This window comes from Glycine max, chromosome 13, assembly GCF_000004515.6.
Source record: "Glycine max cultivar Williams 82 chromosome 13, Glycine_max_v4.0, whole genome shotgun sequence".
NCBI lineage: Eukaryota > Viridiplantae > Streptophyta > Magnoliopsida > Fabales > Fabaceae > Glycine > Glycine max.
This window is the reverse complement of record NC_038249.2, coordinates 25,155,135-25,171,508: the sequence shown is the minus strand read 5'-3', so window position 1 is coordinate 25,171,508 and position 16,374 is coordinate 25,155,135. Positions and strand designations below refer to the sequence as shown.

Below are 16,374 nucleotides of genomic sequence, written 5' to 3'. Positions count from 1 at the left end.
TAAATTGTTAAGTGTTTTTTATTTTTGTTCTAGACTACGAATATTTTTCATTCAAAAGAATCATACTTAAATCAATATGATTATTATACAGGACAAAATTTTTCTTTTAAATATTATACAAAATTCGAACCCTAGAGTTTAAATTCAGATAAAAGTTACTTGGCGATTGTGGATTCACACGTCGGGTAAGTGTTTTTTTTTAGTATATATATATTAAGGAATGGATAAAGAGAAAAATAAGGAGTAGTTGGGTGAGTCTTGTAGCGTGGGAAACCGGTGGTTCCATCCCCCACCACCGTTTATCAACAATGCCTTCCTCACTCTCCCTCTCACTCACACCCCTCTCTGTGTTCCCTCCCCGCAGAGTCCCCACTCCTTCTCCAAAACCCTATCGCCTCTCCGTCAAATCCTCCATCAACAAACCCCCTGACGCCGGCACCACCAAGCCCAGCTCCTGGCTCAGCCCCGACTGGCTCACTTCCCTCTCCCGCTCCCTCACCGCCGGCAACGACGTCTCCGGCATCCCCGTCGCCTCCGCCAAGCTCGACGACGTCTCCGATCTCCTCGGCGGCGCCCTCTTCCTCCCGCTCTTCAAGTGGATGCAGGACTACGGCCCCATCTACCGCCTGGCCGCCGGCCCCCGAAACTTCGTTGTGGTTAGCGACCCTGCCATTGCCAAGCACGTGCTCAGGAACTACGGTAAATATGCTAAAGGTCTCGTTGCTGAGGTCTCGGAGTTCCTGTTCGGGTCCGGTTTCGCCATCGCCGAAGGTCCTCTCTGGACGGTAATGCTCGCTTTTTCCATATTGCTTCAATTTTGTTTGTGAGTGTTATAAATTTTGAGAATGGGATTAGTCTCAAGTCAACTTTTTATAGCAAAATCTTACTTACACAAGATAATTAGTACTCCCTGGCGACTTAACATTGAATTTAAATATAAACAAATTTAACTAATTTTATCTTATTTAATGTTATTATTTTTAAAATATTCTTTATTTATTTAATTGTAATTTTACTTGCAATAACTTATTCTTATTCATGAGAACAAGTTCAAATGAATGACATTTTAAATATAATTTTTTTTTTACTTGGAGATTAGGAAAATTATATGATCTTAAATAGTTTTTTTAATTAGTGTAAAATTAGTTATTTTCTGTACCTGTATAAAAGATCCTTTTCACCCGTTACTTTTTATAAGACCCTCTTCTAAAAGTATGATGCATTAATTTCTTTATCCTATAATATCTTTAATTAATTATAATATTTTTTCTCTAAATATTAATTACTCATTGGTGAGAAACAATTAAAAGAAGAGAGAAATGAAGGACAATTTTGGGAGAGCAGTAAAAATAACTGAAAAATTTAATGTGATTAGTTAAATTAACAAATTTTCTTAAAAGGTGTGAATGACTTTTAAGATAATTACAGCAAAATCAACATACTTATCAGTTCTTTTATTGGATGGCAGGGTAGAAACTTTTTACATTGGGGTGCATGCATTGTTTACTTTATTTTTATATAATTAAAATTCATAATAAATAAATTATTTTATATATATATATATAGTAAATTATATTACAATTAAAATTCACAATGAATAAATATCTTTGAATTCATAAATTATATTTTAAATTTACGATAAAAAATTAAATTGTGATATGAGGTCATTTTTAACCATCGACAATCTCTTTCAAAAACGGTTGAAATTCAATTTAGAAATATAGGTAAAAGAAGGTAGATTGAACCTAACAGGCTATCTATAAGATCAATATATAGATAAAAATAATAAGAGAATAATAGTTTGAGAGAGAACTTTCTCCCTAATTGCAAAAGTAGTATGTGAAATGCACGTCCAAAGGAAAGAGGGAAAAAAAAGATAATATTCAAAATGTATGATAGACAGAGTGGGAAGAGTGATGCTTTCACTCTCCTAATTGTATATTCTAATTCATAGTATGGGACTAGATATAAATTATTTACTCATATATGGTTAAATTGGTTTTAGTTGGGCTTCTTGTCGTGATTTTATAGATTATTTTGGGTGACAGGTTCGTTGTTACAACTGTTTTGTGATCTATATTAGGCAAGGCGCAGGGCTGTGGTTCCATCTCTTCATAAACGGTACTTGTCTGTTATAGTGGATAGGGTGTTTTGTAGATGTGCTGAGAGATTAGTGGAGAAGCTACAACCTGATGCACTTAATGGAACTGCTGTTAACATGGAGGCGAAGTTTTCGCAGTTGACTCTTGATGTTATTGGTTTATCTGTATTTAACTATAACTTTGACTCGCTCAACACGGACAGTCCTGTTATTGAGGCTGTTTACACTGCATTAAAAGAGGCAGAGGCTCGATCAACCGATCTTTTACCCTATTGGAAGGCAAGTTTTTTCCAATCTTACTTTCATGACATGGATTTTCTTTCCTTGTTTGTTATGTCATGTGTACATGTGTATATACATATTTTTTTTTCTCTTTGATGTTACAGTTTAAATTTCTTTGTAAGATAATTCCGAGACAAATAAAGGCTGAAGAGGCTGTTAGCGTTATCAGGAAAACTGTTGAAGATCTTATTGAAAAATGTAGAGAGATTGTAGAATCTGAGGGTGAAAGAATTGATGTCGAGGAATATGTGAATGACAGTGACCCTAGTATCCTCCGGTTCTTGCTTGCCAGCAGAGAAGAGGTTTGTTGTATGCCTATATTTTATTGCTGACATTTACTGTGTTTTTAACAGTGTTCTTGTGAGGGTTGCTGTATATTCTAAATGTACAATAATAGAGATAGAGATTTGATGTGAATTAAATGAAATATAAATTTCTATGCACTGTTTGTACACTGCCAACCAATAAAAAATCATTGTTGGTATGACTTTTAATGTAGTTATTGTGAAAGTCAACAAATTTACTATACAGTTTGTGATTAAATAACAGTGTAAAACTATTCATTGTTAGTGTATAGACTATTTACTCATAATTTTATGGGCGAATTAATGATTGTATGTGAATACTGAACACTCTGGTCAAGGTAGTAATGTTGATTGATCATAACACAGTCAAGCAAATGTCATCCTGTAATTCTTTGTTATTTACTTAAGAATGTTCATTTCTTGCCATATTTTTCTTGTTCATTATGTTACTTTTTGAAAAGTTTTGAACCATAATATTTCTGATTTCTAGACTTCTGGTTGTGGACATATTCCATAAGGAGATAAATTATGGATTTTCAGTTTTCATGTGCGATTTGTGCTTACTGCTCAATCATTTGAGTTTATCAGCATAATTTAGTATTTTAGTTACACTCCTAAGTCCCAAATATGAAGGTCTATGCTGCCACCACTTCTTATAACATGCTATATCACTTGATGATGACATTTACTGTTCTTTTTCTTGGTCATTGATCATCACAACCTTGTATAATCTACATTTATAGTATGGAGAACTTTTTTCTTTGGATCTCTGTTCTCCATTTTTATTTATATTTGATGGTTCTACATGTAGGTTTCCAGTGTGCAATTAAGGGATGATCTTTTGTCACTATTAGTTGCTGGTCATGAGACCACCGGTTCAGTGCTGACCTGGACACTTTATCTTCTAAGCAAGGTATCATCTTTGTTACCCCCATCTCCAATTTTATGAATTGACTGCAAAGCTTCTTTCCCATTCTCATTAATATCAATAAGTTGCTGTTGTATATTTTTCATGGGGTAATGTGGGAATTGATTATGTGCATCATTTTCATGATCCTCCTGCTACATTGTTTCTGACTTTCCTTTTGAACCTTAAATTAGTTATCCAATTAATCTAGCTGTTAATGTGGAAACTTGGAAATCATAAAACCAGTTTAACCTGGTTCAAAGATATTAGACCAAATTACACTAACACCCCATGGGATTTCTTGAGATTGCACACAACCTCATGCTTTTTTGTTTTTAATATTTACAACAACCTTCCTCATAGGAGTATGCAATGTAATGTGTTTCTTAAGTAGGGGTGTCAATGTAATTTACATGGGATGTCAACGTAATGTTTTTCAAACAATTAAGCAGGGTTAGTATAGGGGTAAAGAAGGAAAGGGTTATTGGGAGAAATTTAATGAAACTTCAGGAGGTGTTAATGTAATTTACTCAAGATGTTAATATCAAAAACATTGTTCAATGACCTAAGAACCATCTAATTATTTTTTTCAGCTTCCAGCATTATTTAAGGACTGAACATTATTGATTGTTATTTTGAATTTACTCAATTTAGTATGTTTATAGAAATGTCTCATAACGTACTATTGTTAGTATTTAGCAAAAAACAAGAGCTCCGCCGTGATATTGCCCCTCAAATTATGAGCTCTATTTATGCAGGATTCTTCGTCATTGGCAAAAGCACAAGAAGAGGTAGACAGAGTTTTACAGGGAAGGCGTCCTACCTATGAAGATATTAAAGATCTTAAGTTCTTGACACGCTGCATTATTGAGTCACTCCGTCTCTATCCTCATCCTCCGGTAGGTTGCAATGTTTCTCAATATAATGATTTATAGTAAGAAACATATATTTGAGAGGGAAAATATCTGTATCATCTTTTGTGTATGACAGGTCTACACTTGTGATAGTTTATGCTTGTTATGAAAATTAGTTAGCTTGGTAACGTTAACATACAAGCTTAATTCCAAGTTTTTTATTCTCTTCAGTATCAAAAAGAAAAAAACTAAATTCTAAGTTAGTAGATAAAGGCTTATTTGAATGATCTTTATTATATCTCTGAACAGTTTAAGTTCACAGCTATATGTCTTACTCTCTCAAATATGCTTTATTGGAACTGGCATTGTCAAATATCTTTCGCTAATGTTACAATTTCTGTTCTTATATAATTTCTGTTCTTATATAATTTCTGTTCTTATATAACCTTATGCATCCTTAAGGTATTGATAAGAAGAGCTCAAGTTCCTGATGAGCTTCCAGGTGGTTACAAACTCGATGCTGGTCAAGATATTATGATCTCTGTATACAACATACATCGTTCTTCTGAGGTATTACATGGTGTTTTCAAATGTAAAATGCTTTCTTTTGTGGGTCAAATGCAGCTTCTCACTCTCTGTTTGAATGCATCCAAATCTGTATACTTTGTTATAAAATTTGGTAATGGAATTTTAAATCACAGTCTTGTTCTGTATTGGGTAGCTGAGTAATCAGCAGAGGAGATCCCTTGTTTCATATGCTGCCTAAAAGTTTTATTTACTATGGCCTATTGTGTGATAAGACCTCTTAAATGATTGCCTCGCTACTGTTCTGCTTTTGTTAACCTTCATTATTTTATGACCACTCCTTGAAGTAGCTGAATTGTGCCATGGTCAACCATCTGTTTTGTTACAGTACCCACATCTTAAGGCTATGTCTATTGCAATCAGGGTTACGAGACTGCATAGAGCCTTCAATGTTTTATTTAATTGAGTAATTTAAAATGGTTAAAACCTGTTCTGTTCCATTTCAAAACGAAGCTTTCATTTTCTTGTTTTTCCCTTTTTATTTTGATGGATGGGAGGAGAAAAGAAAGAAAAATAATACTTTGGATGACAAAACAAGTTCGATTCTAGGGCATCAAAAAGTTGTCCTCTGTTTCTGTCTTTTTTTTTTTGTATTTTCTGTCTCTGTTTTTAGTATAGAAATAATAGTATCATTAAAAGCAATTTGCTGTGATGATAAACACAAGTTATTTCTATCTCTCAGTTGATGTATATTTTTTTTTATTTGCTATTTTGGTAGATTAAATCTGATATGCACGCTGTTGCACAGTCAGAATGTTATTTTTTGCTGTCTAAATTCACTATTTTGATCTATTCTATAAATTTCATAATTTTGCAAGGTCTGGGATAGGGCTGAAGAGTTTGTGCCAGAAAGATTTGATTTGGATGGTCCAGTTCCAAATGAAACAAATACAGATTTCAGGTTTGCATTATTGTTACAGTAATAATTCTTGCACTCCACAAAAGTGACAAAAATTACACCACTGTGGTAGCTAGTTACGTGTGCCTTACATGCTGGTGACTCTTCATTTCTCTTCTCCCTATTGAATCATTTTCCTACTAAATTGCATCAGTATCATTATTTAATTTTTCTTGTGTGGGGGAGAAGGGATGGTTCATTCTGCTTATTTTTTCTGTGGAATATTTTTGTTTCTATATCTTAGTTTGCTTAAATTTTGAGTCAAAACATGCTACAGATTCATTCCATTCAGTGGAGGCCCCCGCAAATGTGTTGGTGATCAGTTTGCTTTAATGGAAGCTATAGTTGCTCTTGCAATCTTTCTACAACACATGAACTTCGAACTTGTTCCTGATCAGAATATCAGTATGACAACAGGAGCAACAATACATACGACGAATGTAAGATTATATAATTTTTTCTTTGTGATTGGTTTTCTGCAAGTGACTTGTTTATATGTTTTGCAACTCTGTTTGCAAGAGGGTTTTTTTTTTTTTTTTTTTTTTTCTATCAGCAAAACTAAGTATATATATTATAAGGGGAAAATGGACAGGCACCAGTGTTTGCAAGAGTGTGATGAGACCAAAAGGAAATGTCAAGGGTCCATTTACTTTGAGAAAATGTTTTCTATTTCTATTTCCTGTTTTGACTTTTAATTGCTTAAATGTCACTTGCTTTCACGTTGTTTCCTGTTTTGAAAAAGTTTGTCTAAACAGTTGAAACAGTACAAACTTTTGAAAACAGAAGACAAAGTAAAATTAAGGTGACATTTTTATAATTAAAAGTAAAAACGTTTTTGCTAGCCAAATGATTCCTAAATTATTTAGGTCTTCACCAGCTTCATTTTTCTTCTTCTTTATTTTTGTTAAAAAGAGGAAGTTTTTTTTTTTTAATTTCTTCTCTTTGAAAAGCTTCATTTACATTTAACCAGTATTTTCTACTGTGCCTTAATAGAATTTTGTTTTTGCAGGGCTTGTACATGAAACTGAGTCGACGGTTGAAATAGTAATATTTGTTCATCTTCGCATAGGCTGCTAAATTGTCTATAACTATCGGCGTATCAAATTCTTTCGATTTTCTCATTTTTAGCTAGTTAATATACCACAAGGTAATCCAGTAAATATGTATTTGATAGCAATTATTTTCCGCGGTCAAATAATTTATTTATATTTTCTAAATGTTGTAAATAAGTTTAATTGAATGAATTACGAAGTGAAGAACTATTGTAGACAAGTCCAGGTTATGGAATCATGTTTCCAACTTAATTGCGGGGTTTTCCATCCATCAATCTCTATTAAAATAGAGTACATTTTCAAGGAATGGGAAATGACCTAATTTATTCTTTCTTTAAAATAATGTGCTATTTTAACTTCTTTTTTTAACGAAAAGACCTAATTTTAGTATTTAAAAAAAGTATAGGATCTAATTAGAGCATTTGTAATTTAGGGATCAAATTGAGTATTTTAAATAATTTAGAGATCTAATTAGTAATTAAGTGAACTTATAATTGAAGAAATGAAAATAAAATCAATATAATAAGTCATTCTTTATTGACCGGCCTATGATCATTTTGGGGAATTTATATAAATAGCTGGTGAGTAAAAAAAATGAAGCTTGTGAAGACCTAAAATTTATAACGTAAATTTAATACATATATAATAAATTTTGTAATAATTAATTTTGATTTAATAATATTTTTTTTACATATATAAATTTTAAATAAAAATGATAAGTTCAATAAAAATTTATATATGTAAAAAAATACATTATTAAATCAAAATTAAATGTTACAAAATTTATTATGTAAACTTATATGTGTATTAAATATACATTAGAAATTTTAGTGTTATACAGAGTAATATTAATTATTTTTTTATATAATTGGTTTATTAGCTTAGTTGACTAGAGTATTATATCACTAATAACATGAAAGTCGTAAGTTTGAGACTTGCATGGGCTATTATTTTTAAATTATTTTGTAAATATGATGAGTGGAGGAAGAAAATCTCTACTTGTTTGCATCCAATCTGGATGTGAAGTCCTTACTTGCAGCCCTAGGTAAGGCACGGATTTTTTAATCATATAATGACTATCATTTTTTTGTTCCCCTAGGATGTGTCTGATTTGTTAAAAAATAAGAAACTAGACAATACAAAAATAGTTGTCTAATGTTTGGTTAAAAAAAGATGACTGAGAGACATTAGAAAATAAAGAATGATGGATTCAATAAATATCCAAAAACTTGTAACTCACCAAATTTCATACAACTTTTTTGTCCATTGTCTAACAAAAGTAAAAATACAATATTATCCATATTTTTTGACTTTTTATTATCTCACCCTTTTTTTTTCTCTTCCTTCCCTTCTTCTTCCCTTTCGTTTTTCATTCTTTCTTTCTTCTTTATGCTGGTTTGTTTCACTTCACCTCGCTAGTGGCCACCTTAGCTGTCGACGAGGACCGTATGGATTGTTGTTGTTCTTTTTTTGCTCATTATTTCTTTCTTTTCAATGTTAATTTATCCAAATGTTCCCATCATCATCTTCCTCCTTCTTGCTATATTTTTTTTTTCTTCTTTTGGCCAACTCTAGCAAGACCGCGTTGCATCGCCATGTTATCGTTGTCATCGTCGTGACCCTGTGGCAGCCTCGCACTACCAAGCCCTACACCCGGTGGCATCAGGGGTCGCACCTCCTCCGTGGAGATGCCTATCTTTTGTTGCGTTGTCAAGGTGCTGCTAATGCATCTAGGATTTTTCAACCCATCCTTTACTTGCGGATTGGGTTGCGTTGGGTTGCTCTGATCCAATTCCAACCCTAACCCAAAAAAAGAAAATAAAAAAAGAATTGAAATGGACGGGAAAGGCGAGCCTCATCTAAATTAAAATAAATACTCCAAAGATATAAAATATGATAAACTATTATTAGTTTACTTACGCAGTTTGTTTATTTATTTTGAATTATTTTTTAATTTATAATATGATACTTATAAGATATAATTAAAAATATATCAACATAATCAATAAATTGTAAAAAAATTTATAACAATAAGTCTAAAATAATGATTTAAAATATATCACAATATTAATTATAAATATTAGTAAAGTATGATAATAAATTTTATGTTAAATAATAAAACAATTTTAAAAGTTTCAAAATCCTGTTTTATATATTTTTCTAGTGCAAACCAAACATTGCATAGTACAAAGGTAATATAGTAAAATTTATATTATTTTGTCCAATACATAAATGCATCAAACAAGATATAACACAAAATTACTTGTATTGTGCATCGACCACCAAATATTATATAGTACAAAAAGTTATTATATGACTCAGCTACTTTGTGCATTTAAAAAATCATTTCACCATATATAAAAATGAGGGTCCGGTATGTGACGTTTTGAGGATATATTTTAAGGTCATATTTTAATTTTTTCTCTCCATCTAAACTAATTCTCATTGTTTTCAAAATTTTGTTTATCCCTTTTTATAAGACTCTTTTCTAATTTTTAGATGTATTAATTGTTTTTTTCCTACATATCCTTACTTAATATTCTCTCTCCAAATATTAATGAAAAATGAGAAACAATTAAGTGAATAGAGAGATACGAAAAAATAATTTTGAAAGGATAATATAATTAATTGACATATTTAAGGTGATAAATTAAATTAACTATTTTTTTTAAGGGACGTGAATTAATTGAAAAAAATCTTATAATTAAAAACATAAGGAGTATGTATGTAGCGAAACATTGGTAGTTTTGGAAAGGATGATAATAGCCAATTTTTAACTTATATTAATTATGTAAGTTTTATTAATACATAAAATTGTTTGAATACTTTTTCTCAAAGTTAAAAATTGATTACATTTAAAAAGAATTTAATTATAATGTATTAATAATATAAATATTCTTTACAGTATCATCTAATTATAAATTATTATGTATAATAAGAATCTTATTTTTTGTAGTAATTACTCTAAAAGATATATTTAAGAAGATTTTAAATTAATTAATAGTACGAAAATATTTACACCGGAAAATCATGAAACTTAAACTCCTAAAAAACCTATCAAAATAATGAATAAATAATACATATTCTTATAGGGTAAATTTTTTTACAGACATCAAATCACAAATCATCATATTTGATAAAATTTTTAAATTTTTATAATAACTAACTTAAATGTATAATTGGCTGGTGATGCAACTTTTTTTACTAATAATCACTACTAAAAAGAGGTCTTTTTACAACACGTTTTCGACGACGGTCACGAGAAAGTCATCTTAGTATATAAGGCGGTAGCATTTTCGTAAATATAAAAAACATTTCAATTACATAACCGCAAAATGATGACAGTTTTCACAAAAAACCGTCGTCAAAATCGAATATTCAAAGACGATTTTTTTTAGATGGAGGACCAATGTTCATTTTTGTTTACACTGTTCGCGCCTCTTTGGCTGCGCTCACTCATTTTTACTTCGAAGGTTCTAGATCGAAGAGTACAAAGGAAAAGCCATACAAAGGTTGAACTTCTTTCTCCGATCCTAAAGCCACCCGCGGAGGAGGAGAAAAAACCCCAAAAGGAAGAAAAGCCCAAATCAGAGGAGAAGAAACTACTCAACAAGGTTTTCACAAAGCTACTTGACAAGGTCCTCCTGGAGCTCCTCGACCGTGTCGTCAAGTCCCTCAACGTCTGTAATCCCGACACCCTTAGCCTCGACGCCGTCAAGAACCCTTGGAGGTGCTCTTGTTCCTACCGAGTCTAAATCACTCTCAACCTCAAAGGTACCTTTTTTTTTCTTTTTTCTCTCATCTCACTTTCACTCACCTTTGCATTGCATCCAGGGCTCAAATAAAAGTACAAGCCCGTCAATCTGTTGAAGGGAGAACAATCTCGCCCTGGTTTGTTTTTTAACCCTAACTTTCCCAATTTGCAAATTATTCATTCATTAACTTTCCAACCATTATAGGCGAGTTGCGTAGAACAACAAGAACACCTGAGGCTGTATTTTCTGAGTGTCTGTTGTCAAGGCTATACCGTTTAAAGCAAACCCATAACAAATATCAGCATATGGTATGAGTTCTTGTCCACAACTATTATTTATTTTTCCCTTACTTTTAGTCCTCTTTCACATCTTAACTTCAATAGTTATTCTTAAACTTAACTATAACTTGTGACACAAAAAAGGAAAATAACCAACTTTAGAATAATATTAATTAAGAAATTGCATTAGGCAAAACTAGATTAGGATTTCTGCTTTGTTTCCATTATTTAATGGCCTTTATGCTTGTAGGACACATTCTTGGGGGAAATTCTAGGCGCAGTTGTCTTGGCTGATGGCCTTTTGGAACTTGTCTTTTTTGGGTGGATTTTACTTGCAATGCAGAGGGTTCAAAATCCACCAAAAGCAACTTGTGACTAGGTTGGCAATGCCCAAATAGTGTGAGGATAACTTGTGATCTTACCAAAAGTTGTAAAAAAAACTATTAAATTAGGGGTTTAATAATTTTGGTTTGAAGAATTGTTTTTCTTCTTATTTCAAAGCCATTTATAATTATACCATGCATATATATTGTGTGCTTTTGGTGCAACTTATAAGCATTTAGTGAATCTATTTTTCCTTGATTACTAACTTGAGCCATTCACAATCATCCTAATTTCTTTGTTTTAGTCATGATATAGTACTAATTTTAAATTTTGCAATAGCTTAAGGGTAGTATTTGTACTTCTGATGCATGATGTATGTAATTTGCCTATTGGTATGATTTCATGTTGTAATTTATTGACAAATTGCACAGCTTTGGCCTCTTGATCTAGCTTAAAAGTAGTTAAAAAATTAGCCCATTTTTTAACATCTGGAGTTTTTTGCATTAATAGAGAGATCCCAAAACTAGTGAACTTGAAGCCCTATCTTTTGATTTTAATCTATGTCAAGTTGTGGCTACATGGGAACATGTAAGCAACTTAGTATGTGTTTTTGTGATTGTGACTAGTTAGAAGTCTATCATTTTTGTCTTGTTATACACATCCAGATGCTCCTGATATCCTATTTGATAGATATTGTTATTAGACAAGATGCTTCTCAATATGAAAGGATAAGTTTTGATATGTAAGGAATAACTAATGAATATTCATTGCTCTTGCTGCTTCTTTGCTTTTTCCATCTCCCCTATGTTCTTATTAAATTTTTTTATAGTTTTGTTTTTGTAATATTCTAATTTACTTACTAATTAACAATATCTTAGTGTGTTGTAATTACTGATTTACTTTTTCAGAGTTGGGATTGATATTCCAACAATTGAAGTTCGATATAAGCACCTAAATGTTGAGGCAGAGGCTTAGTGGGAAGTAGAGCTTTGCCAACTTTTGTAAACTTCCTTACTAATAAAGTGGAGGTATGTTTGGTATATTCTAGCTAAGAATTTTGTGTTTCTTTTGTTCTGGAGTTAATTTCACACTCTTAGAATGTTATTCTATTTGGTCTTCTAGAGTCTCTTTACTTCTCTCCATATTCTCAAAGGAAAAAAAGAAACATGTGACTATCCTTAAAGATGTTAGTGGAATCATCAAACCTCACAAGATGACATTACTTTTGGGTCCTCCAAGTTTAGGAAAAACCATATTCCTTTTGGCCCTATCAAGAAGACTTAATCCAAATCTATAGGTAAAAAGAATATTTCTTTTATTTTGATAAAAAAAAAAGAAGAAGCTATATCATCAATTTTGGTTTAGAAATTGCCCTAAAAAACAAATAAATAATGCTCTGGTTTGTGTTTCTTTTACTGTTTAGCAATTGATCAATTTTATTCCAAAGAAAAATCAAGGAAAAATTGAAGACCAAGATTCCAAAATAGAATTTATGGGTTTGTTTAATGGAAAAAGGACTTACATGTTTTCACTCATGTCTTCGTTGGCATACATTATTTGGCTTTGCAGGAGCTAAAGGATGAGTGAACGGTAAAAATCTTCATATATGTTCTTCCTAAAATTTCATTTTATTTAATAACTTATAAGGAGGATGAGCATAAATGAACACTTAAAGGCTATATCACCCTGCCAATGGGCAAGTAGCCTAGACATTGACTATTTCAGTTTATTTTCATATGCTTTAAAATCTATCCACTTGAATATGTTTATATATGTTATGCCAGCTAGGTTATCTAAGACGTGGCTGCAAATTTTTTCTCACCTATCATCAATTTTTTTGTGCATTTTAGGTAATTAGCATTAGTTTTATTTTCAAACAATGTTTTCCTTCTGGAGGACTACCTAAAAGTTGGGATAATTAATGTAGAAGCAAAGCTTCCAAGATTATTTTGATGATGCCAAAGATTTTTAAAAAAAGATACATTCAAACAAGATTAAAGAAATCAAGAAGATTCAAGTGAAGATTCAAGAAAAGACTCAAGATATACAAGAACCTCAAGAAAAACATCAAGATAAGTATAAAAGAATTTTTCAAAGAAAAGATTGAATAGCACAATTTGTCCAAAAGAATTTTTCAAAGAAAAATCTTTTACCAGAGTTTTTACTCTCTGATAATCGATTACCATAAGACAGTAATCGATTACCAGAAACTCAAAACAATTTTATAATTGTTTTACAAAGAAGTAATCGATTATCATGGGCATGTAATCGATTACCAATATTTTTGAATGTTGAATTTCAAATCTCAAGAGTCACAACTTGTGACAAAATATTTTCAAAATAGTGTAATCGATTACACAATATCTATAATTGATTACCAATGGTTTTGAGCGTTGGATTTCAAACTTCAACATGAAGAGTCACAACCTTTGATAAAATAAACTGTGTAATCGATTACTAATGACTGGTTTTGAAAAATTGCCAAGAGTCATAACTTTTAAAATGACTGATTTTGAAAAATTTCCAAGAGTCACAACTTTTAAAGTGACTGGTTTTAGAAGAAATTGTCAAGAGTCATAACTTTTTTAAAGTGACTGGTTTTGAAAAAATTGCCAAAAGTCACAACTTTTAACATGATTTCTTCAAGAGCCATCAAATGACTATAAATATGTGACCATGACAGGAATTTCAGAATATTGATTAATGCTAATTTCTCAACATCTTTCTAAAAGTTTTTGTTCAACACTTGCTTTGTCAAGAAAAGTTCATTGGATAAAAACTTGTGCTATTCTATTTTCTTCCTCTCCTCCATTCTTACAAAAAGCTTTTCAAGAGACCTACTCTTGGTGACTGTTTTCAAGAAAAGGTCTACTTGGTTGAAACACTGAACACAAGGGACCAATGTTCCTTGGGTTCATTGCAAGAAACATGATTTACTTCTTGGTTGATCATTGGACACAAAAGACCAACGTCTTTTGGGTTCATTGCAAGAAGTAGGTATAACTTCTTAGTTGTTATCACTGGACACAAGGGACCAACGTTCCTTGGGGTTCATTGCAAGAAATGGGAATAACTTCTTGGTTGTAATCACTGAACACAAAGGAGGGAAGTCCTTTGTGGTTCATTGCTTGTAAAGGATTTTACAAGGATAGTGAAAATCTCAAGCGGGTTGCTTGGGGACTGGACATAGGCACGGGTTGTGGCCGAACCAGTATAAATCCGGTTTTGCATTCTCTCTTTCCTTAATCTCTTTTACTTTCTATTGTGTTTATATTTCTTTAAGTTTAGTTCTCCTTATTTGTTATTCAAGTAACTTACAATTAAAGAAATAATTGAATCTAGGGAATATCTAAGAAAGGGAAGCTTTCAATTAGGAATAGTTAACGAAATCTTAATTCAACCTCCCTTCTTAAAATTTCTGAGGCCACTTGTCCAACAATTAGTGTTCAATAATATCTTTTAAGATATTTTTCTTTTACATAATCCAAGGATTCGTTTGAATGTCTTTAGAGTTTTAATGACATAATTCTAGTGCTTATAAAAAAATAAATCAGTTTATTGCTTTTTTATTTATTTTTTTAATATGAAACCATAACTTGTAGTGTCCAACAACCATAGTTCCATTCTTTGGAGATCAGTTCTTTTGGAGAGATAGAATATATGACAAAGAATTGGGACCAGCCCCAATCCCAATATCTCAACTCAATGTTGAGAATTTATCAAATGCCATAAGATTCATGCTCTGACCAGAGGTGATATTAAATTTTATTCATCCATTTTTTGTTTCCTCCTACATACTCTATAAACATAATGTGTAATAGTTAGTGCAATTGTTCTATGCAAACAGAGGCTTGTTCTGTTGTTGTAAAAGAATAATGTTAAAATAATTAAAAATACAAAATATAGTTATTTTGTTGTAAAAGAATGATAGTGGCTTCTTTACTATTTTTGAGATTTGTCAAATAAAAAAGAATCTAGAATTGTGTATGAGAATGACCCATTAGTCAAACTTGTGATATTAAAGGTAAAAGATAAATTATCTTATTATATTGATGGGGAATGACCATATGAAATTAAACATGCAATTTCTTATTTAGTTAAATATTTTATTTTTTGAGCTGATTAATTTTTTTCTTAAATAAACTACTTTTTTTTATTGAATATTGAAGTACCTATTTATGCCTATATGATTGTTTGATTAGTTTCCATTATCATATTAAAGTAGTAAATATCCTCTCTTTTTTGGTGTTAACTAGGGTAATGGAAAAGCTTTTTGTGTCGGTGGTCATGTGGTATCAATGGTTACGTCTTTAGTTGGAGGTACAACTTGTCCAAACCAGCAAAAATCCCTACACTTGAACAATTGAATTAAATAGGGTCCCAAATACTTGTTAGATTTTCTTTTATATAGTTATCTTTTCTGCATATAGTTGTAGGTATATGTAAAGTTAGTTGTTTTTTATAATGATTATATATATTCATGTAATCAAAATTATTTATTTAATTTTTTACCTAGTTGCAGGTATTCCTGAAGCAACATATTATGCATGTTCTGTTGATAATTGGTACTTTTATTTTTCTTTATAATTACAAATATTATCTTATTTTTTAAAATAAAGAAAATATTTTTTTATTTTTTTAGAAAAATGACATTCTAAGACGATTTTTAGGTTAAAATTGTCTAAGAATCTTTAATTTTTTAAAATAATATTTTTTCAAAAAAAAAAACACATTCTAAGACAGTTATATGAAAAAACATCTTAAAAAATCTATCATTCTAAGACGGTTTTTAACTAAAAATTATCTTAAAAAGATATCTTTTTTTTCTAAGACAGCTTTTATGAAACCGTCGTAAAAAAGTGAAGACTTTCTATGACGTTGCCTACGACAACAATTAATAATGACAGTAGAATAACCTTTTTAACCAAAATAGAATAGCCTTTTTGGGGAGTTGTGAACATGTATGTTAAATTTTACAACCATTTTTTTGAGTTTAAATAAATTATAATCCACTGGAGGAGTCAATTTCTTGT

General features: G+C 31.1%; 2 protein-coding genes across 12 annotated transcripts; both read left to right on the top strand.

Moving 5' to 3' along the window:
• Positions 1–230: 230 nt before the first annotated feature.
• On the top strand, positions 231–7,201 carry LOC100803324 (carotene epsilon-monooxygenase, chloroplastic). The gene is made up of 9 exons (XM_003542492.5): positions 231–785; positions 2,084–2,380; positions 2,488–2,685; positions 3,500–3,601; positions 4,354–4,494; positions 4,912–5,019; positions 5,853–5,935; positions 6,210–6,372; positions 6,942–7,201. Exons 1-9 carry the CDS (start codon positions 309–311, stop codon positions 6,975–6,977), a joined length of 1,605 nt encoding a protein of 534 aa, XP_003542540.1. The 5' UTR covers positions 231–308; the 3' UTR covers positions 6,978–7,201.
• Positions 7,202–10,315: 3,114 nt separating this feature from the next.
• Positions 10,316–15,880, top strand: LOC100780138 (uncharacterized). Of its 11 annotated transcripts, none has more exons than XR_005887842.1 (6): positions 10,381–10,714; positions 10,819–10,875; positions 10,944–11,047; positions 11,268–11,396; positions 12,250–12,369; positions 15,598–15,880. XR_005887842.1 is itself a non-coding variant. In XM_014765538.3 (4 exons), the coding sequence occupies exons 1-3, from the start codon at positions 10,383–10,385 to the stop codon at positions 10,954–10,956; spliced, it is 402 nt and encodes a 133-aa protein (XP_014621024.1). In that variant the 5' UTR covers positions 10,316–10,382; the 3' UTR covers positions 10,957–11,047; positions 12,250–12,381. The 11 variants fall into 11 exon arrangements, 2 of the variants coding, with proteins under 2 accessions (XP_014621024.1, XP_006594171.1); XR_005887840.1 differs by having other exon boundaries at positions 10,396–10,714; positions 11,268–11,416; positions 14,944–15,880; XR_417585.3 differs by lacking the exon at positions 10,381–10,714 and adding an exon at positions 14,944–15,093 and having other exon boundaries at positions 10,734–10,875; positions 11,268–11,416.
• The last annotated feature ends 494 nt before the right edge of the window (positions 15,881–16,374 follow it).